Raw genomic sequence first — 22,207 nt, forward strand, 5'->3', positions numbered from 1 at the left:
ATATTTACAAAAGAAGGACAGCAGCCCTAGAGCATGCCAAGGGCATTCTTGAGTGAAGAAGGGCACCTCCACAACTAAGAAGAACAAACACGCTCCAAACAGCACTCAGCTTGTAATTTCTTTTTATCCCTATAGACCTAGACTTGCTCTGGCGGTTTGGCACTGCTCACTTGAAAGCATGCCAGAGGGAGATTATGCCAGTCACAAAAGTCAGTGGAGTATTTTTTGTTTTTTTTGATAGGTAATATCGCTTTATTGAAAAAAAAACAGAGAAACTATACAAAGAATACAAAAAACAAGAGAAGAAACAACTAAAGAAGTCTCACACAGACAGACCCATGAAAGGGCGACAGCCAACAAGACAACTACTCACTTAAGGATAAACAAACACAAATCTCATAGTGGATCGAGAAAGAAAGAACCAAAAAGATCTCATCAATGGTTCGACCATGAGACAAGAATACCCTAATTTTGAACCAAGAAGCAAATTTTCCCAGAGTCGGTGGAGTATTGATACAGCTCACAAGAGTATTTTGGATAATTGACACCTGTTCGATGTGTGCGTGGCAAATAGGTTTAATTTGCAAAAACAAAAATAATGAGGTTAGGCACTAGGAATGTAAGTCAGGTGTGAACCACATAATTAATAATTAAGAATAGGTTTGCTATGTACTGACTTTGAATCTCAAGCTCCGTAATGTCTTTTCTGGTAAATCTAATTTAATTATTGAGAAAGAAAAAGAGATCGATTTATTACAACCAAAGGACAGCAGCCCTATAACATCTCATGGGCATTCCCGAGAGAAGAAGGGCACCTCCAACACTAAAAAGAACATACACGCTCCAAACAGCGCCCAATTTGCTAATTAGTTGTTATCCCTACAGACCAAGACTTCCTCTGGCGGTCTGGCATAGTTTGCTTAAAAGCATGCCTGTGGCTTGTTTAGTGATTCAAGTACTCCTCATTGCATTGGTGTTTGGTATGCACCTTCCACGCTTTCCAACCCCACCCAATGTATTATTTGTTAGGATTTAAACACCAATCTTGTTAACCGAATGTGCAACGGAATCGGATTGGATATTTACCTTTGCATTCAAGTTTGAGATCTCTTCTCATAACAAAAATTAAATGGGAAACATATGATACCTGAGAACCATAAATGTTGTTCCTCCAATTCAGATAATAGTTCTTCCATACTCAAGCAACAATGGGGATTGAAAGTTGTTTTATTTTTCAAGCTTCAATCCAAAGCAAAGCCAACATGAACGTTCACTTGATATTCCCCAATTAAGGATAGTGGATTTCATATTGAGCATCTCTTTCATTCACGATGCGATATATATCACGAATCCAACACATCAATATATAGTCCACATGACATCAACCGTTGGTGTACCAAAACGCGTAATATAACACCGTAACGATACAATCTCCCAGGTTAAAGGATTGGTGATGGGTACGCATCTCTCCTAAATACGATAGGCAGTAACACATGTGAGAATTTGTATTAGATTCTTTTCTATACCTAGAAATAATGTGTGGTTACATTTATGCTCTGAAAACTACTTTTATAGTGACATACAACCTAACGACCATATGAACAGGTCCTATTCCTAGTAGAGAACTATTTTGAGTGAAAACCCGTGGAACAACCATATAAGTCCGTAAATAAATTCATCCAATAATCAATATTAAATTTGTTTTTTTCAAAATAATCCAGGTTTGATGGACACACTCCAACATTCTCCCCCACATCGGGCTTCTCCCTCGGTGTCCACCCCCTGGCTGTCCTCGAAGCATGACCACTAGAACCCCCTATAAAAAAAAGTCGTCTTATTGATGCAGGCCCGAATACTATCGCAAATGAGGTGGAGACGACCCACAATCATCCCAAGGCCATTAGGCGGTCTGCACAGATTCAAGCTCGTAAAGGAGGCGATGGTCCAGCTAAGCCAATCAAGCCTACACGTATAGAACACCAGCACTAGTAGTACGTTATTAGTAGTTGTTTTGAGTTTTGGTGATGAGCTGTTTTAGAGATCAAGTAGGAAGTTGTTATTTCTTTATTTTAATAGGAGTTTAGAAGTTTAGAGTTTGTTCTTTACTAGGTGTCCTTAGTTAGGAATAACACCTCCACGTTATTAGCTTTTGAGTTTGAATAGTATTTTAATTTCAATGGGTTTTAATTGAGGCTATTTAAAAGCCAACGTATTTGGCTGTAGGGAATAATTTTTGGATAATAAAAAGAAACGTTCTTCTTTGTGAGGATTTTTAGAACCTAGCAGAATTCTTGTTTACCAAAGAAACCACGGTGAGTTTCTCCTTCGATCTTGAAGAATTGAGGGTTCTTTTGGATCGATTCCATCAGTTATTCTTTTGGTGTGCTCGGTTAGTTGCTCTCCTGATCCGTATCTTTCAACCAAGCTGCATTACTTATCCCCAATAGTTACTATTTGCTTTTGTAATAAAAATAGAATGACCAACTAACCATACATATATATCTCATGCGAGGAGCTAGTTTGATTTCATCTACCGATTTTTTATTTTATACATACATACATATCTATAAGAAGAAAGTTTCTTGGCCGGGAGTGTAGCCTGTGCGCTAGCGCCATAGTGTCTTGTCTCTCTCCTCCTCCGTATAAATGACCTCCCTACTAAATAAAAATAAACTAAAATCCCCCTGTCAAATTATCCCACCAAATAATTGGTTGCCCGCCCATTGCTAAATGACTTAAATTGTAGCAATAATAAAAACTACTGCTATCTATACCTTTTCAGCAGGTTTTTTATTTCCATTGATATATTTTATTTTTATTGAGAAAAAATTGTTTCAAACATTACTGCTATTACTTCTAATATTTTAATACTAATTATAGCCTTTATAATTATGTCATAATTTTGGTTGTATTTTTTGCAATATTTGTCACAAATAATTATCTTTAACTCAATTATTTGTACTATTTACTGGATTTTTTGGGTTTTAATTTTATTTTTTCCGATTGATTAACGATCGATATTTGAGTTGATACAAAAAATCTATATTTTTTTCAATTTTATTATTTAAGGTATATTTTCTTTTCTTTTTTTATACTTTGATTGTTAATTTTGAACATATGGATGGGTACGTATATGTTAAGTTTATGATATTAGACATAAAAAATGGAAGAGAGTAAAGGAAGAAGAAGAACACAAGTTTTACATGGTTCAGGCCATAAGCCCTACATCCACGGATCCAAGGTCTACACAGCCATATATTTCATTATGATCGAATGAATTTTACATCAATTGGCACCCAAATATATAGAGGGTGAATGCACAATTACAGGAGGTAAGTATAGTAGGATATTTTAGGATATCACCAACAATTTTGGTGATCAAATCAGGAAACATATTTCGTAGAATATCTTAGATATAGGAGATAATTAGGGAAGCTTTATCACCAATGAATCTTGGTGGCCCGGTCATAGACCCGGTCCACCCTTATCTTTAATATACACGTTAACATCCCCCCGCAAGCGAAACTGGGGATCGTCCTCAGTGAGCTTGACCCGAAAAACTTCAAAACGTGAAACAACAATATGCTTGGTGCGGTGGTGACAGTTTTGCATTGAACCAGCGTTGCACAAAGCTGATGAGGAACATCAGTGTTGCATAGAACCAATGTGTTTGGAGGCCATGATGAAGCCTTCAACCTGAGGCACGCCCCAATAAGGGACCTCAACTCAGGGCACGACTCAAGGACGGCAGGAACAAAACAGAAAGAGAGGGATAAAGTGAATAAGTTTCGTTTTGTGGCCCAAATGGGAACCAAAGAGAAGAAGATATGGTTAGGAGTGCTACAGTAGCACATCAATGAGCCAGGAATATGGGTACGGGTGAGATGGGAAAAGAAAATTAAAAAAAAAGAAGAAGAGAGTAAAGTCCGTTTCAAACGTTGGGTTGGGTATCCGCGAGAGAGAGAAAGATATGTTGGATGGATTTTAGACTGGGATTAGAGGGAATTTAGGGGGGAAAAAAAAGAAAGAAAAAGAATTAAAGTCAATTTGGGTGGGATGGGCGGTTTCAGTGGGAGGGATTTTAGAGAAAAAAGACATAAATATATGTGAAAAGCAAAAAAAGGAAAAGGAGAAGAATGGGTAGATGGGTTGAGCAAACTAAAAGATAGAAAAAAATAAAAAACGATGAACGTGGGTGGGGGATTAGAAAAGGAATAATGGAATTAAATAGGGAAGGGAAATTGGAATGGAATTTGCGAACAATTGCAGTGGTGCGATGAAGACAGTGGCGACTGCAAAGGCAGAGGGCTGCAATTACAACCTCAGGCAGGATAGTGCGATCAAGACCAGAAACCAGCAGCAACAAGTGGAAGACAAAGATCGAAGAGGACCGAACCTTTAAGCTTTGATACTATGTTAAGTTTATGATATTAGACATAAACAATAGAAGAGAGTAAAGGAAGAAGAAGAACACAAGTTTTACATGGTTCAGGCCATAAGCCCTACATCCATGGATCCAAGGCCTACACAGCCATATATTTCATTATGATCGAATGAATTTTACATCAATTGGCACCCAAATATATAGAGGGTGAATGCACAATTACAGGAGGTAAGTATAGTAGGATATTTTAGGATATCACCAACAATTTTGGTGATCAAATCAGGAAACATATTTCGTAGAATATCTTAGATATAGGAGATAATTAGGGAAGCTTTATCACCAACGAATCTTGGTGGCCCGGTTATAGACCCGGTCCACCCTTATCTTCAATATACACGTTAACATATACATATATTTATGTATTTAATAATTAAATAGACATGGTCTATATTGAATTAAGAACTGATGAAGAAGAATAAGATGCATCATGCCAGAACTCAGGAGGTTATGAAAGTGAGGTATCCTTTGATTTGCTCTACTATAATTTTAGCATCTGCGTATCCATCGCCGTTCACCAGTGCAGTGATCGTTGGCGTCAACATCTGGTCCTTAACAACTGACACTAGCAGCCAACACCTCTGCATTTTGCTCTTCAAATACCTTGAAGATTCGAATTGGAACTGAGTTTAAACCCTACTCAGGCAATGGTAGGGGTATCGTCACCGGGGATTTCACGCCTCAAAGGTTGAAGATGAAGCTTGGAGATGGAAGATAGGGCAAGTCATTCTCCCTTTCCCTTGTTATTTTGGCTTTTTATCAAAAGGGTAAATGGGTCATCTCACAATGGTCAAGGGTTAATTTGGGTATTATAAAAATCTAACTACGCCATGTCAGCCACATAATGATGGATGCTAACGGCGGGGAGGAATTAGTAATTTTTTGAAAACTATAGGGGAATCGAATGTAAGGTGGGAAAAACAAGGGGAGGAATGTGTAATTAGGGCAAAGTATAGGGGAGGGGGACATAATTTGCCCTTTTTCTTATATCTAAGGTTGCTATTTGGTTTTGCAATATAGAGAGAATGACCAACTAACCATAGATACGTATCTAAAGCTTCTTTTCAATTCTTATAAACTTGATTGATTGATTAAAAAAAAATTCACTGTAATAATGGATCGAAGAAAGATTTGCCCAACAACAGCTGCAATAGATACATTGTGGATGGGAAGGCCAAAGTGACAGTGTGATTTTGACTATCTCTTCGTGAGTCTTATTTTTTTTTTTCCCTTAATTTTTCATGTTGAACACGTAGTGCACATGGTAGTGTCTATGTGTTGGTTATCATTGTTGTCAACACAGTGCATGTGTGTTGTTTTTGTGAACACAGTGCATCTTGTTTTAGTACAGTGATAGTGGCAGTCCATGGTAGTTACAAAGGTCAGTCAAGTACAGGCAACACTCTAGATGAGTTGTCAGACATCTAGCAGTGACTAGAAAGTGTTCCTAGCGTTCCTAGCAGCTCTGACTGTATTTACAATGGCAGTGACACCAATTACAGGAAACTGTAAAGTTTGGGCCGATTCTAAAGTCATTTAGCTAGTGAAACCCTACCAAGGGAAATTTTGTCATTTTAGGGTAGTTTGTCCGAATCTCTCCGGGTAGAGGTTCCACTTTGTTAGGTTCAAGGTTGGGAGAGGCTCTCCAATCAAAATCAGGCCTCACACACCACCACACACCATTTCAAAATAAAGTATCATCCTCGTAGACTAAGCTAGCTCAAGTATCTCTATTCACAAATTCCTTTAAATTTCCTTAGACTCATAGGTATATATACTGCCACTATCACGGCAGAAACAGTGGTTTATGCTTCTCTCCTAAGCATGGATGCAGTTAATTCTTCCGTGTTTAGCGAGTAAATTTGGCATATAATGTTCTTTATTAATTAGTTTATGTTACAGTGTTACCTATAATCAAAATTTTAGGAATGTGGATGCAAGAATGTTCATCATCACTCAAATCTGGGACCCAACCCATGCATACACCTTTGGGATTGTTGGGCGAATATGACAATAATTTGGGAACTTTTTTCAACAACCAGTCCTTTTTTAAGCTATTGATACTTATTCTTTCTCACACTAAAAATGATTTGTCTTTAAGCAACACTCCAATGAATGCTTTTCTAGGCAAATATTCCAACAATTCAATAATATGGGAACTTTTAACCTAGACCAGTCCTTTTTAAGCACTAGAATCTGATTCTTTCTTTGGTACTTACCGTGAAGTCTCTATATAAGTCTCTTTGCATGTTCTTCCATTTCCATCACAGCAAAGAGCAAGAGGCAACAAGAAGCAACAAATACTACTCTCGACGTTCAATCCTAGCTACTCTAATGGCAACAGCTGTTGTTTCCAAGGCCACATTATCCAAATGCTTCTCCAACAAGAGCTTTGTGCTAAGTGTCCATCGCCTTCAGAATTCCAAAAAACAATCAAGAAATGATGAACTCCAACAAATATTTCGTTACTTGGATACTAATGGTAATGGGAAAATTGAAGGATCTGAACTCAGATCCTACCTTGCCTCCAAAAAGGAGTTCATGTCACCTGAGGAGGCTCAAGCTGTGACCAATGAACTCGTTGCAGCAGGCGGTGACAGTTTGACGCTCAGCTTTGATGATTTTGCAATGTTGATGGAGCGTCAAGGTGGGGATGATGATCTGAAAAGAGGCTTTCAGATGTTCGCTGGGAAGACGTCTGGGTCCATTACATCAGAGGATTTGCAGAGGGTATTCAAAATGTCAAACGAAGAGTGCAAGAGCATCATAAAGGCATTCGACCTCAACGGCGATGGTGTGATTGATTTCCCTGAGTTCCAGCAGATGATGGCTTAATCCGGTAACAGTGTTTGGACCTGTTCTATGTGCGTGTGTGTGTGGCAAATAAGCAGTTTACTAAAATAAAAATAATGGCCCTTCCCCTGTTTAGTTGTTTTGAAAGATGCAATGCAAGTGGGGGTTAGGCACTAGGACTGTAAGACCGGTGTGTACCACATAATTAATAATTATGAACAGGTTTGCTATGCACTGAGTATGAAGTTCAAGCTTGGTTATGTTCTTTTTTTTTTTTTTGTGTTTTAATTTATCGATATATCAAATTTACTGAGCAAGAAAAAGAATAATTACAACCAAAGGACAGCAGCCCTAGAGCATCTCAAGGGTATTCCTGAGACAAGAAGGGCACCCCTACCGAAGTCACAAATGGTTGTTGGAATTTGGAACATCCAATCCAACCAAGAATAGGAGTGTGGCTCTAACTAATAGCGGCATATTAAGAATAGGATTAGTCAATCCCCATGTGATGGATAATCCCCTTATGTAATTGAATCCTTGATTCCGGGTCGATTGGCGCAGACGTGAGTGTGGCTCGGTGGGCTTTTATCCATCGGACCATCCCTGACAATAGTGACGTGGTGTGACATCATTGGGTGGCTATATTTAGGTATATCAACATTAAATCACAAAATTTACCTCCATTGAAAGAAAAAAAAAAAAAAAAAAAAAGGGCACGTTATACGAAAAGTGCCAAAAAAATGTAAAGTAATAAAATTATTTGACAGAAATGTCAATAAGAAAATCTTTCTTTTTTTCTTTGCCTTCTAGAAAAAGAAGATTTCAAGAAGAAAAAAAATAAAAAAATACAAGATATAATTTTGTATTTCGAGTTCCGTTTGCTTTTTTATTTTTCTAATCCACACTCAAATTTGCTTCTCCATCTTTGTCCAACTCATTGTTCCTCCCATAAATTTTTTTTTTTTTAAAAAAAAGTAAAATCCAAAATCATTGAACAAGATTACACATGCCCGGACGAGTGGGCACCCCTTCTCAAGGGTATTCCTGAGAGAAGAACAAACACGTTTCTAACGGCACCCAGCTTGTAATTTCTTGTTATCCCTACAGACCTAGACTCCCTCTGGTTGGTTTGGCACTGCTCGCTTGAAAGCATGCCCGATGCTTGGTCAGTAGATCAAGTACTCATCATTGCATCGGTGCTTGATATGCACCTTCCACCCCTTCCATCCCCAACCCATGTACTCTCCCCCACATCAAAGGCTGACCCCCTTGGTGCCCATCCCTTGGCTGCCTAGTAGCGGGTCCCACTGAACCAAAAAAAAAAAATCTTCTTATACTTAAAGGTCGCTATTTGGTTTTGCAATATATAGATAATGATTAAGGGCCTGCATGATAACACATTTGTTTCTCTATTTCTCTTTATTTTTTTTTTCTTGGGAACAAAAAAATAAGAGAAATCTGTTTCTTAAGACCGGTTCATTTTTTGGTTCCTGGAAATGAACCGGAACAAAAAAGTTGCTAAGAAATAGGAAAAGAAAAAAGAAACTCCAATTTGTAGCTTCTCTGTCCCAAAAATAATAGGAATGATTCAACAATTGTAATTATTGTTGCTAATAGTTTTTTTGGATGAATACAAACTGTTAATAAAGAAAGCAAAGAAGATACAACAACTCAAATGGATCAAGAGGCCAAGCCACAAACAGAAAACAACAAAGCAGCAAAAGGTTTAATAGAGCCTGATCTGAAGACCCCAAGAAGTAGCAATATGATGATTCTTGAAGCAATCTAAGTCCGAAGCATTAAGATTGATCTTAGTTCTGACATCAAACTCAATGGCACTCTGAATCTACATATGAGACCGAGAAAAGGAGGTCCGTCTACGTTGATGATAAATAGTAGCACAAAAAATCATCTTTACAGCCCTATACACATATCGACTTTCCTTTAAACTCTTGTCTAATCCAACTCCACTCTCTGGCAAAGGAAGAGAGGGGCACATGAGAAGGGCAACACTTGCGAATAACTCCAGCCCAAATAGCCTTGGAATAAGGGCAATTAAAGAACAAAAGATCAATATTCTCCATATCATTCCAACAGAGACAACAATTGGGGATAGAGATGTTCCTGTGGGAAAGGAACTCCTGAGTGGGGAGGGAACTAGTGAGGGCACACCATGTAATGAAGCTATGTCTGGGGATGTGGTGAGTCAACCAAATCAAGTTCCACCAAGAAACAATGGTTCCTTTAGATCTAATAAGCTCCCACGCCGACGCTGAAGGGAACATCTTATTGGTAGAGGGGTTCCATTTAACAATATCACCGTTGCCGGAGGCCTTCTACCAATATGCTGAAGTTGCTCCAAGACAAATTAAAGATCTGAAGAAATTAAAGGACTGGGTCTCCAAGACCCATTATAGATGATCGAAGAGACAATAGCGCCGGTCATACTTAATTCTATCTCCAAACACTGAGAGAAGGACTCCACATGGGTGCCAATTGTCTAACCAAAGTCTTGTGGACATTCCATCATCAATCTTGAAAATTAACTATGTGATCTTGAACCAAATGTCTCAACTTTAGAATCTTTTTCCAAACCCAAAAAGCATCAGAACCGCATTGGACTGTCCAAATAGAGTCTTTCTTGAAGTATTTAAAATAAATCCACTGAGTTCATAAACCTTCTCTCTTTTTAACAATTTTCCAAAGAAGCGTAAGAAGACCCGCTTTATTTACATCTTTCACTCTCTTTAGACCTAGTCCTCCCTCCTTCTTTGGAAGGAAAACTGACGTCCAGCTGATGGTGTGAAGGAATTTATTATTGTCACTTCCCTTCCACAACAAGGCACACATGATGGACTCAATCATCCAAATCACATAGCCGGGAAGGCCATATATTCTAGTCCAATAAAGATATGAAGCCTGCATCATAGCTCGAACAATATCTAAACGGCCTGTGAATGAACGGGCTTTGCTCTTCCACAACTGAAGCCTTTTCTTGAGCCTATCCAAAATAGGAGAACAATGATGGAGAGAAAGCCTGGAATAAATCAAAGAGAGTTCAAGATAATGTTGCAAATAGTTTGTAAATAGAAATGGTTAAACTTTACCATTGCTAAATGCAACTATGACAGTCAGATTCAGAAATTGTCGAGATTAAAGTCATAGTTGAAAAACCGGGTTTTGATTTGGCCGAGTTTCCTGAGACGAGTCAAAATTTTGGAAAACTTGGTCAAGAGTCGAGTAAACTATGTTAGGGTAAAAAATGATGAGACTCGGTCATAAGTTATCAGACTCAGTATTTTTACCCGAGTCATGATAGACTTTGCGATTTTAGTCATTTAAAAAAAAAGCCATAAAGCCGATTCACTTAGAAATTGAGTTGAGTAAAATAGTAAATTTGTGTTGTAAAACAGTAAAAAACCCTTAACTCCTCGTCTCCCTTCTATTGTTCAATGGAATAAACTCAAAATGCATTGATATGTGATTACTTTTTTTTCCATAATTTTTCTATGTTTTTGTAATTTTTATTAATTTATTCATATTTATTGCATAAAAAATAAGAAAAAAAAAAGTGAGTCACCATGATTGGGTTTGACAAGGCCGAGTCACCAAGGTTTTTTGAAAGGCGAGTTGAGTCAGAAAACCTGGTTTTCCAACTATGGATTAAACAGCCACAACACATTTCGAATGCACAAGTGAGGTGCACCGTCCAATGCACTTTAACAGTGCATTGGGCAGTGCAATGCACTTGAGAGGATAACAATGGTTCCTTTAGAAATATATATATATATATATATATATATAAGGTGATGTTCTCCGCCTGGGAGTGTACGGGGGAGCAGGTTGCGCCGATACACATGGGGTGGGATACAACAGCCATTTCAGTCATTCGAGCGAGAGGCGGTCATTTTGGTCCCCATGTGTCTTGGCACATCTTGCGTCCCAGTCGAGAGAATATATATATATATATGTGTGTGTGTGTGTGTGTGATACCCTAAAAATATTTTGAAAACTTATCAGTGGAACATGCTAAGGTAAAAACAATTTGACTTATATTCTGAGGTGCATGTATGCGAGATTAGGTGATTTATGATTCTAGTTGGTTCACACAAAAGAACTTAAATGGTTTGAGCTTGAGTGATTCTATATGGATAAATGTCGAATGGTTGAGGACCAAGTCAATTATGGGTCAATTTATTGGTCAGTCTAACTCAAGTGTGAGTGGTTCAGCTATAGCAATGTTTATTTTGGACCTTTGATATAGACTATGATTGAATAAATAAAGGTATAGAGATAATGTCCAGGAAGTTTAAAGACTTATTTGGCCAGGTTTGCATATTACATCAGTAGTGCAAGAATAATAAGATTGATTTTAGTTTAGTTTAGTGATACAACGTTTTAACCAAGAACCAAGTTTTTTTTTTGCTAGAAGATCCTTGTATTAAAGAAAAGGCAAAAGAGTCACAACTCCAAAAACAAGAAGAAACCGAAAGCAAAACACAAACACAGACTGGACCAGCCAGCCAGCTCCCCTAAATCATAACAAATCTATATCTAGGCAAGCCCATAGCATCACGAGCCAACTGATCTACAATATGACTAGGAAAGAGCAAGTTAGTAGAAGACACTCCGTTAATCGCCGCATGCTTTGCCAAATAGTCTGCGATAGTATTTGCTTCCCTAAAGCAATGCGAGATTTTCCAATTGCAGGAGTCAAGGAAAGGCTTGAGAGCCTGCCATCTTTGGAGCGCAAACCACGGAATGTTTGAGTGTTGAATGGCCAACACCAAAGCTGCCGAATCATATTCAATCCAAAGGTCCATGAAGCCACTCTCCCAAGCAATTAAAAGCCCGTCTAACAGAGCCTCAAACTCCGCCACAAAGTTATTCGAAACCCCCAGGTATCTGCAGTAGGAATGCATGACTTGGGCTTGATGATTTTGAAACACACCCCCCACGCCTGCCCTTCCTGGGTTCCTGATCGAGCTGCCATCGATGTTGAGCTTGATCCACTGCCTAACCGGCCTGCACCAAAAAAACCTCCAAGACATCATGAGATTTGAACCAGGAACCAAGTTACCATGTTGGATATTGTTTATATTGGTCAATAGATTTAGTTTGATCAAAGTTGAATTTTTGGAGTCTGATTTAGTAAATTGGTTAAATTTCTAAACATATTATCTTGACCAATAATTGATGGGCAGTCAGAGAGAGTGACTCAGATTTCGAGAAAACACCTATTTACTTTGGATCACAAAGGGCAAGTCCTGTATAACCATACTAATTCAATTGTGACGATTCTCTGGAGGAATCATGATATTCAAATGATTGTGGGAGAAAGAAGATGACATGCGATCCAAGTATCTGCAACTGTTTAGAGATCTTGATATGTAAATTTCGAGGACAAAATTTCTTTAAGGGGGATGGACTGTAATATCCCGCATTTATTCAGCGATCCAGGTAAGTTTAAATTTTGAGGACGAAATTTTGTTAAGGGGTGGAGAATTGTAATACCCTAATTTTGGACTAGGGGTAATTTGGTCTTTTTACTTAATACAGGATTGACGCAAGTTGAAGTGTAGGATCTTGGACTTGCTAGGGTGCACACATGATGGTAAGTAGTGTGTCCTAGTGTAACACCCTTAATTTGAATTATTCCTTACCTAAGTATAGAATTAGGGTTTTATTTATAACATATATAATTTGATTTGGAAAATAGTTCATAGTTAGTAACCTAGCCTAGTGCTCAAACATTTAATTTAATTTGTTAGAGGTCTAAAGTTCTATTCTTTAGAAGTGCAATTAAACATTTTATTTCTTATAATTTTATAGGGCTTAAAAAGGGACTTCCACGATTTCTAGCCTGGGAGGTCTTTGAATTTTGTAAGAATTTAATTAGGGAAAGTATTATGGATTGATAAGGAAAGGTGAGGTGGCAATTTCCAATTGGCTGAAAAACTCAATCTTAGAAAAAGAAAGTCTTCATAAAATAAAATCTCAACAAAAAAGGAATTTAGCTAAAATTAAACTACCTAATCTAAAATTTTAATTTAAAAAATCTTAAGTCAAGATTCCTTTTAAAATATTTTCATTAGAGGAAAAGTAAAGAGATCTAGTTAGAGACTAAATAGAATTCTTCTCATCTGTTTCTTTTTTGTTAGGATTAAATCCCAATAACCAAATCTCAAACCCCATTCCCTTTATCATAAATTTGAGAGAGAAAGAGAGAGCAAGAGAGGAAAATTCGTGGACTATAGAGAGGAAGAGAAGAAGAAGAAGAGAAGAAGAAGAAGAAGAAGAAGGAAGGAGAAGAAGAAGGAGAAGAAAAAGAAGGAAAGAGAAGAAGGAGATTCAGATTATATAGAATCAGCCATTTGACGTCCAATTTCGACCCTTTTGGGGCCAAATTGAGAAAATCTTATTTCACAATAAAACGTAGCCTCATCTCTTATTTTAGAAACCCAACTTGAATCAGTCCAAACGAATATTTAAGAAGAGAGATATCGCTGATTTATTGAAGGTAGGTCATTCTGTCAAAAAATCTGTGTTTCCCAAATCCGAGTTTAAGCAATACCTTGAAATTGATTTCATCATTACCTTACTCATGGGACTCCATTAAAGGGATTCTGAACTAGGAAAATGTAGATCAACATCATTGAAGCATTGATTTGAGGTCACCTATAGAAACCCTAGTCGCTTCACACAATGTGAGTAGATCTTCAACCATTATACTTGATATTTTCCTTACATATAAAATTTATTTTGATACATTGTTTTAAATCTGAAATTTAGTTTTAGATTGAGATTTATCATGCCAAAAACATATTTCATTCATGCTTTTACTCAATTAAATTGTTCACACATGATTGCTTGCAAGGAATGATGATATCCTTATGATTTAATTCACATATGTGTGTGTAGAATTTTTAATAATATCATGTTTATAGACTAATGAATCCAATGCTTATTTGTTGATAGTATGATGAAGGTCTTTGAATGATTCTTCATGATTATAACCTAATGCATGATGTTTGTGGATGATGCATAAAAAACTGATTTTGTTTTGGGTTTATCTTTTAATTTACATTGATGTTATTGTTGGATATGTGATTGTGAAGATTTTGCCCAATCTTCCCTATTATTGTTCTTCACTTTATGCATTAATATGTTGATGAAAGTTACTGTTTTTAAACTTTATTTTCATTCTTTTCAATAATATGTGTTAGGGTGGAATTGGGGAGTCATGACCCTAAGTTTCGAACTTGGATGTATAGCCCTAAATTATAAGTAAATCCACGATTGTTATTTTGTTGTTTATCTAACCGACATTGGTGAATATGTTGGGGTAAAGATAAGTTGGCGAGTTTTTGAGCTACGGGTTTACCCTTATTGGAGCTATATGGACACTACTAGAAAGAGGGAGATGATAAAAAACTCTCCAGGAGGGCATTGCTGGTAAAACCTTAAGGGGCTCTGACTCGGTCTGGGGCAAGTTTGGTCACTAGTTTCTCTATTAGTTTCTTGATGTTGAGAGGGAACAGTGGTGTTGTAGTTGATCATAGCTGGAGTTCATAAGCCGCTATCATGAGGGCCTTGACCAGTGTATGGTAACTAGTTCACACTAATCCATTAGGGAGTGATGTGTTTGTTATTTTACATTCTTTGAAACTATCTTTTGTTGATTGTTGTCATATATACTTTTCATTATGGTAGTGGTGATAAGCAAATACGGTTATGATCATTTTGTTTTGTTTTTTTTTTTCGGATCTAGATACACATATTATTGTATGTCTTTATATTTTGTATTACTTGTGCATGTTTTCACACCTGTATAGTTGTTGTGGATTTATTTGCTAATATTTTTTCGAAGCTTACCCTCACCGTTTTTCAGATGAACAACTTTATGAATGCGAACCTGGATGTGAGGATGTACTAGAGGAGGAGGTCCAAGAGGACGAAGCGTTTGGATTAGAAAAGGACGACTACTATTAGACACTTGACACTTCCTTTAAATTTTAGAAGAACTCATAGTTTGTTTGAGTTTAATTTAATTTTGGAGATTGTAACCTTTATTTAAGGTTTTTAAGTTTAATTTAAAAGTTGTAATAACTTAGTTTGACTACCCTACTTTAGTTGAAGTCTTAATCTATACATTTTAGACTTATGTTTGTATTTTGGTTCTACTCCGGTTCATATCTCCTTAACATAAATGATCTTGTGGACCGTCAATGTCCCTAAACCGCTTGGGTGGTTTTGGAGGCGTTACAGTGTGTGTGTCTGAGAGAGAGAGAGAGAGAGAGAGAGAGAGTAGAAGGGACGTAAGAGGAAGTCATGGGGAAGGAAAATAGCAACTGATAAATATTTGTTCATCCTGACAGTTTATTCAACAAGGCCTACTAAAATATATATGTTGAATCAAGATTCAGCCTAACTAAGTATATATAACACATAAACATGTTTTTGGGCATATTTCTTTCTAAAATTCAATTAAAACAAATTTATCATTACCATGTTCAGATCAAGAAAATAAGAACCAGTGAAATGCTATTTATCTTGTTGAAGATAAACAAATCAGATCATTCTTTAAATACTCCCATGTTACTTTTTGAGTATGGAATTTATAACTACTTTATATGTTTAAATAAAATTTCTGTGCAAGTTAATACAAGAACTTAGAAGCTGCTAGTACAAGCATAACTAGATCTGTTTAAGAGAAGAAGAAGACAGATGTTTATACATATTCAATAGATGGGATTGATAGGGCTACCAAAATGGTAGACTACTATTATTTCCTCAACGGTGATAATTACTGCCCCTGTGTAGCATTAGTTTTGTAGTGCCATTTGATATGATTATCGTGACCCAATCACTATCCACTCACATATGCTTTTACATGACCATATATTGTGTATTAAGAGTATCTCTTAGGTACCAGGGCAACTAGGTGTGGCAATAGGTCATGTCAGGACATCTTCGTGTTGTGTTGGAATCTCTTCACCCCTAATGAACAGGATATGATAAATGAGTCATGTTTGTGTCAACAAACAACAATATACTATATTCGTATGATCTTAATTTTTGGTAAATAGTTTGTCTTAGATCACATTAAATTCATCTCATACAAGCCGTTTTGGGTAAAATTGAATTAAGATATCCTTACAAAATGACAAAAATAGTCTCTTTCGAGCCCAATGCACAAAAATAAATAAATTGAAACACCAAGTTATAACTTCATCCATGTTTAGGTATCATATAACATATATACATAACTTATTTAATTTTCTAGTTCTTTTATATTCAGAAGTTATAATACCCAACAAGTACAACACCACGTATCCTTAACCGTGTTGTGTCATGTATGTAGTTTGGCTATTCATATTTGAAATTGACACCCAAGAGGCACTGAATCATATACTTCACTTGTACAATTTTGTTTGGTAGAGAAGAAGATTAGATTAGTTATTATTTGTTAATTTCCTCCCAAAACTTGTTTATTTGTAAATTAAGGATTTAACATACTTGTTTTTTGAGGTTCCACCCCATTGTAAGTCGATGTATAAACTAAACCTTGTATTTGTATGACTTTTGAATGTGGAATCAAGAATGCTCATCATCACTCAAATCTGGGACCCAATCCATGCATACACTTTTTACAACAACCCGTCCTTTTTAAGCTCTGGATACTTATTCTTTCTCACACTGAAAATGATTTGTCTTTAAGCAACACTCCCATGAATGTTTATATAGGCAAATATTCCAACAATTCAATATTGAGGAACTTTTAACCTAGACCAGTCCTTTTTAAACTCTAGAATCTGATTCTTTCTTTTTTACTTACCATGAAGTCTCCATCCTCTCAAAGTCTCTATATAAGTCTCTTTGCATGCTCTTTCATTTCCATCACAGCAAAGAGCAACAGGCAACAAGAAAAGAAATAGTACTCAACGTTCCTAGCTACTCTAATGGCAACTGCTATTGTTTCCAAGACAACATTATCCAAATGGTTCTCCAACAAGAGCTTTATGCTAAGTGTCCATCGCCTTCAGCATTCCAAAAAAAAATCAAGAAATGATGAACTCCAACAAATATTTCGTCACTTGGATGCTGATGGTAAGAGAAACTATACAAAGAATACAAAAAACAAGAGAAGAAACAACTAAAGAAGTCTCACACGGACAGACCCATGAAAGAGAGACAAAGCCAACAAGACAACTACTCACTTAAGGATAAACAAACACAAATCTCATAGTGGATCGAGAAAGAAAGAACCAAAAAGATCTCATCAATGGTTCGACCATGAGACAACAATACCCTAATTTTGAACCAAGAAGCAATTTTTCCCAGAGTCGGTGGAGTATTGATACAGCTCACAAGGGTATTTTGGATATTTGGCACCTATTCGATGTGTGCGTGGCAAATAAGTTTGCAAAAATAAAAATAATGAGGTTAGGCACTAGGAATGTAAGTCAAGTGTGAACCACATAATTAATAATTAAGAACAGGTTTGCTATGTACTAACTTTGAATCTCAAGCTTGGTAATGTCTTTTCTAATATCGGTAAATCTAATTTAATTATTGAGAAAGAAAAAGAGATCGATTTATTACAACCAAAGGACAGCAGCCCTATAACATCTCATGGGCATTCCCGAGAGAAGAAAGGCACCTCCAACACTAAAACGAACATACACGCTCCAAACATCGCCCAATTTGCTAATTAGTTGTTATCCCTTTAGACCAAGACTTGCTCTGGCAGTCTGGCATAGCTTGCTTAAAAGCATGCATGTGGCTTGTTCAGTGAATCAAGTACTCCTCATTGCATTGGTGTTTGGTATGCACCTTCCATGCTTTCCAACCCCACCCAATGTATTATTTGTTAGGATTTAAACACCAATCTGGTTAACCGAATGGGCAGCGGAATCGGATTGGATATTTACCTTTGCATTCAAGTTTGAGATCTCTTCTCATAACAAAAATTAAGCGGGAAACATAGGATACCTGAGAACCATAAATGTAGTTCCTGCTTCAGATAATAGCTCTTCCATACTCGAGCAACAATGGGGATTGAAAGTTGTTTTATTTTTCAAGCTTCAATCCAAAGCAAAACCAACATGAACGTTCACTTGATATTCCCCAATTAAGGATAGTGGATTTCATATTGAGCATCTCTTTCGTTCACGATGCGATATCACGAATCCAACACACTAATATATAGTCCACATGACATCAACCATTAGTGTACGAAAACCCATAATGAAACACCATAATGATACGATCTCTTAGGTCAAAGGACTGGTGATGGGTACGCATCTCTCCTTAATATGGCAGGTAGTAACACATGTGAGAATTTGTATTAGATTTTTTCTATTTATAGAAATAATGTGTGGTTACATTTATGCTCTGAAAACAACTTTTCTAGTGACATACAATCTAACGACCATATGAATGGGATGTCCAGTCCTATTCTTAGTAGAGAACTATTTTGGGTGAAAACCCATGGAACAAACATTTAAGTCCGTAAATAAATTCATGCAATAATTAATATTAAATTTATTTTTTTCAAAATAATCCAGGTTTGATGGACACACTCCAACATTCTCCCCCACGTCGGGCTTCTCCCTCGGTTTCCACCTGGCCCCTGGCTGTCCTCAAAGCATGACCACCAGACCCCCCTATAAAAAAAGTCGTCTTATCCCCAACAGTTACTATTTGCTTTTGTAATACAGAGAGAATGACCAACTAACCATACATATGTATCTCATGCAAGAAGCTAGTTTTATTCCATCTACCGATTTTTTATTTTATACATACATACATACATATTTATAAGAACAAAGTTTCTCGGCCGGGAGTGTAGCCTTTGCGCTAGCGCCATAGTGTCTTGTCTCTCTCCTCCTCCCTATAAATGACCTCCCTACTAAATAAAAATAAATTAAAATCCCCTTGTCAAATTATCCCTCCAAATAATTGGGTTGCCCGCCCATTGCTAAATGACTTAAATTGTAGCAATAATAAAAACTATTGCTATGTATACCTTTTCAGTGGGTTTTTTATTACCATTGATATATTCTATTTTTTATTGAGAAAAAATTGTTTCAAACATTACTGCTATTACTTCTAATATTTTGATACTATTTATAGTCTTTATAATTATATCATAATTTTGTTGTATTTTTTGCAATATTTGTCACAAATAATTAACTTCAACTCAATTTGTACTATTTACTGGATTTTTTATGTTTTAATTTTATTTTTTCTGATTGATTCACGATCGATATTTGAGTTGATACCAAAAATATATATTTTTTCAATTTTATTATTTAAGGGATATTTTCTTTTCTTTTTTTATTTTGAATGTTAATTCTGAACACATGGATGGGTACGTATACATATATTTATATATTTAATAATTAAATAGACATGGTCTATATTACAAAAGTTATAGAAAACTGTTGCTTTATATGTTTTATTTTTTATTATTTTATAATCATCGCTTCACCATTATTATTGGTATAATAATTACTAATAATAAATTTTATTTCTTGGATTTCTATAGTTTAGGCTGATCTTCCCAAATCTATCTGATTCCTACTAAATTGAGAAGTGTTTACCAAATTCATATATTACCGTGTATGACAGCTTTCGCCAAAAAAAAATTTGAATATTTAGTTTAATTAAAAGTAATTGGTTGATTTACACATTTAGTTTCGATTACTATTACAAGTTTAGGGTTTAGGGTTTAGAGTACTAGTTAATAAGGTTATAGGCAGTCAATAATTTTTTTTTCTTTAAACTGCTTATAAGTTTCTTGCTCCTCTTACTCCTCCAACAGTTCACTCCACCTCCTCATGGCTCTTGTTTTACAAAAGCACACTAACCTTTATTGCCTCCATTTGTGCAATATTCACCGATCAATGGTGAATTATGTAGTTCTAGCTAACTAATTTATTACTTTTTTTATAAATTTGTTTACATTTTGAGGATTTTTTTTGGACATTTACTGTTTTTTACATATATAATGCAAGAAATATATCATTTTATGCAATAGTTTAAAAAAATTTACATTTTTATTTCCAATGTATATTTTTATATTGGTTTGGATTTTATTGTATTTTTATAAATTTATTATAATTTTGATTGCAATTTTTGTAATATTTCAGACAAAAATGTTTAATTATAGTACCTACCGCCACTAATTGTAGTACGTTTGGAATTTTTTATTGATAACAAAGGTTATTCAACAATGTAATTATTGTTGCTAATAGTTTGTAAATAGAAGCGATTAAACTTTACCATTGCTAAATACAACTATGATGGTCAGATTAAACAATTATCGGGGTTAAACAACCGCAAAATATTTTGTGGTAGATTTCCAAAATATTTTTCTTTTGGAAAATTACGTTCCCTCCCCTGTACTTTGCCCTAATTACACATTCCTCCCCTTGGTTTTTTTCACCTTACATTTTGACCCCTTATGGCTAACAGTGTTAGGGTGCTGTTAGTTAATGGTTTGAAAAGATAATATTACCCTTTACTAACAAATTAAAACTGCATTTCCAATTCTACCCTTTCATCATCTGTAAAATTGTTTAGGGCTTCCAAGCTTCTCCAACGACAGCAACCTCCAAGCTTCTTCGGCGACAGCAACCTTCAAGCATCTCCGGCGACAGTCAACCTTCAAGAAATGATGAACTCCAACGAATATTTCGTCACTTGGATGCTGATGGTAATGGGAAAATCTCAGGATCTGAACTCAGATCCTACCTTGCCTCTAAAAGGGAGTTCATGTCACCTGAGGAAGCTCAAGGTGTGACCAATGAACTCGATGCAGCTAGCGGTGACAGTTTGATACTCAGCTTTGATGATTTTGCAATGTTGATGGAGCGTGAAGGTGGGGATGATGATCTGAAAAGAGGCTTTCAGATGTTCGCTGCGAAGAGTTCTGGGTCCATTACATTGGAGGGCTTGCAGAGGATATTTGGTCGCCTTGGAAACAAAATGTCGAATGAAGAGTGCAAGAGCATCATACAGGCATTCGACTGCAACGGCAATGGTGTGATTGATTTTACCGAGTTCCAGCAGATGATGGCTTAATCGTATCAATGTTTGCACCTGTTCTATTGTTTGCAAAAATAAAAATAATGACGTTAGGCACTACGACTGTAAGTCAGGTGTGAACCACATAATTAATAATTAAGAACAGGTTTGCTATGTAATGACTTTGAATCTCAAGCTCGGTAATGTCTTTTCTAATATCGGTAAATCTAATTTATTGAGAAAGAAAAAGAGATTGATTTATTACAAACAAAGGACAGCAGCCCTAGAACATCTCATGGGCATTCCCGAGAGAAGAAGGGCACCTCCAACACTAAAAAGAACATACGCGCTCCAAACAGTACACAATTTGCTAATTTGTTGTTATCCCTGCAGACCAAGACTTGCTCACATGTCTGTGGCTTGTTCAGTGAATCAAGTACTCCTCATTGCATTGGTGTTTGGTATGCACCTTCCACGCTTTCCAACCGCACCCCATGTATTATTTGTTGGGATTTAAACACCAATCTGGTTACCCGAATGTGCACCGGAATCGAATTGGATATTTACCCTTGCATTCAAGTTTGAGATCTCTTCTCATAACAAAAATCAAACGGGAAACATAGGATACCTGAGAACCATAAATGTAGTTCCTCCTTCAGATAATAGTTCTTCCATACTCAAGCAATAATGGGGATTGAAAGTTTTTTATTCTTCAAGCTTCAATCGAAAGCAAAGCCAACATGAACGTTCACTAACGAATTAGGGTTTCTAAAATCTTAACCACACACCATCACTCAAAGGGAGCAAGAGAGAGGAGAGAGAAAAAGTTTGCCAAGGGGGAGGCCAGAGAAATTCAACCAAGCCAGTGAGTGCCCCCGCCCCCTTTGTGGTGTGTTGTTATAACTCTCAACACCTTAGGATTGGGGTGGATTCCCTTAT

At 36.4% G+C, this 22,207-nt stretch overlaps 2 protein-coding genes across 2 annotated transcripts; both read left to right on the forward strand.

Moving 5' to 3' along the window:
• Positions 1–6,775: 6,775 nt before the first annotated feature.
• LOC122643226 (probable calcium-binding protein CML41) lies at positions 6,776–7,276 on the forward strand. The gene has a single exon (XM_043836870.1). The coding sequence runs from the start codon at positions 6,776–6,778 to the stop codon at positions 7,274–7,276; it is 501 nt and encodes a 166-aa protein (XP_043692805.1).
• Positions 7,277–9,231: 1,955 nt separating this feature from the next.
• On the forward strand, positions 9,232–21,325 carry LOC122643227 (probable calcium-binding protein CML41). Its single transcript, XM_043836871.1, has 2 exons — positions 9,232–9,435; positions 20,825–21,325. Exons 1-2 carry the CDS (start codon positions 9,232–9,234, stop codon positions 21,323–21,325), a joined length of 705 nt encoding a protein of 234 aa, XP_043692806.1.
• Positions 21,326–22,207: the final 882 nt, after the last annotated feature.

This window comes from Telopea speciosissima, chromosome 10 (genome assembly GCF_018873765.1).
Source record: "Telopea speciosissima isolate NSW1024214 ecotype Mountain lineage chromosome 10, Tspe_v1, whole genome shotgun sequence".
Classification (NCBI taxonomy): domain Eukaryota; kingdom Viridiplantae; phylum Streptophyta; class Magnoliopsida; order Proteales; family Proteaceae; genus Telopea; species Telopea speciosissima.

Coding starts and splice junctions, on each gene's coding strand:
- LOC122643226 (XM_043836870.1), top strand. CDS start 6,776: ATGGCAACAGCTGTTGTTTCCAAGGCCACATTATCCAAATGCTTCTCC.
- LOC122643227 (XM_043836871.1), top strand. CDS start 9,232: ATGAGAAGGGCAACACTTGCGAATAACTCCAGCCCAAATAGCCTTGGA. Junction 9,436..20,824: donor AAGCTATGTCTGGGGATGTG/GTGAGTCAACCA, acceptor AAAATTGTTTAG/GGCTTCCAAGCTTCTCCAAC.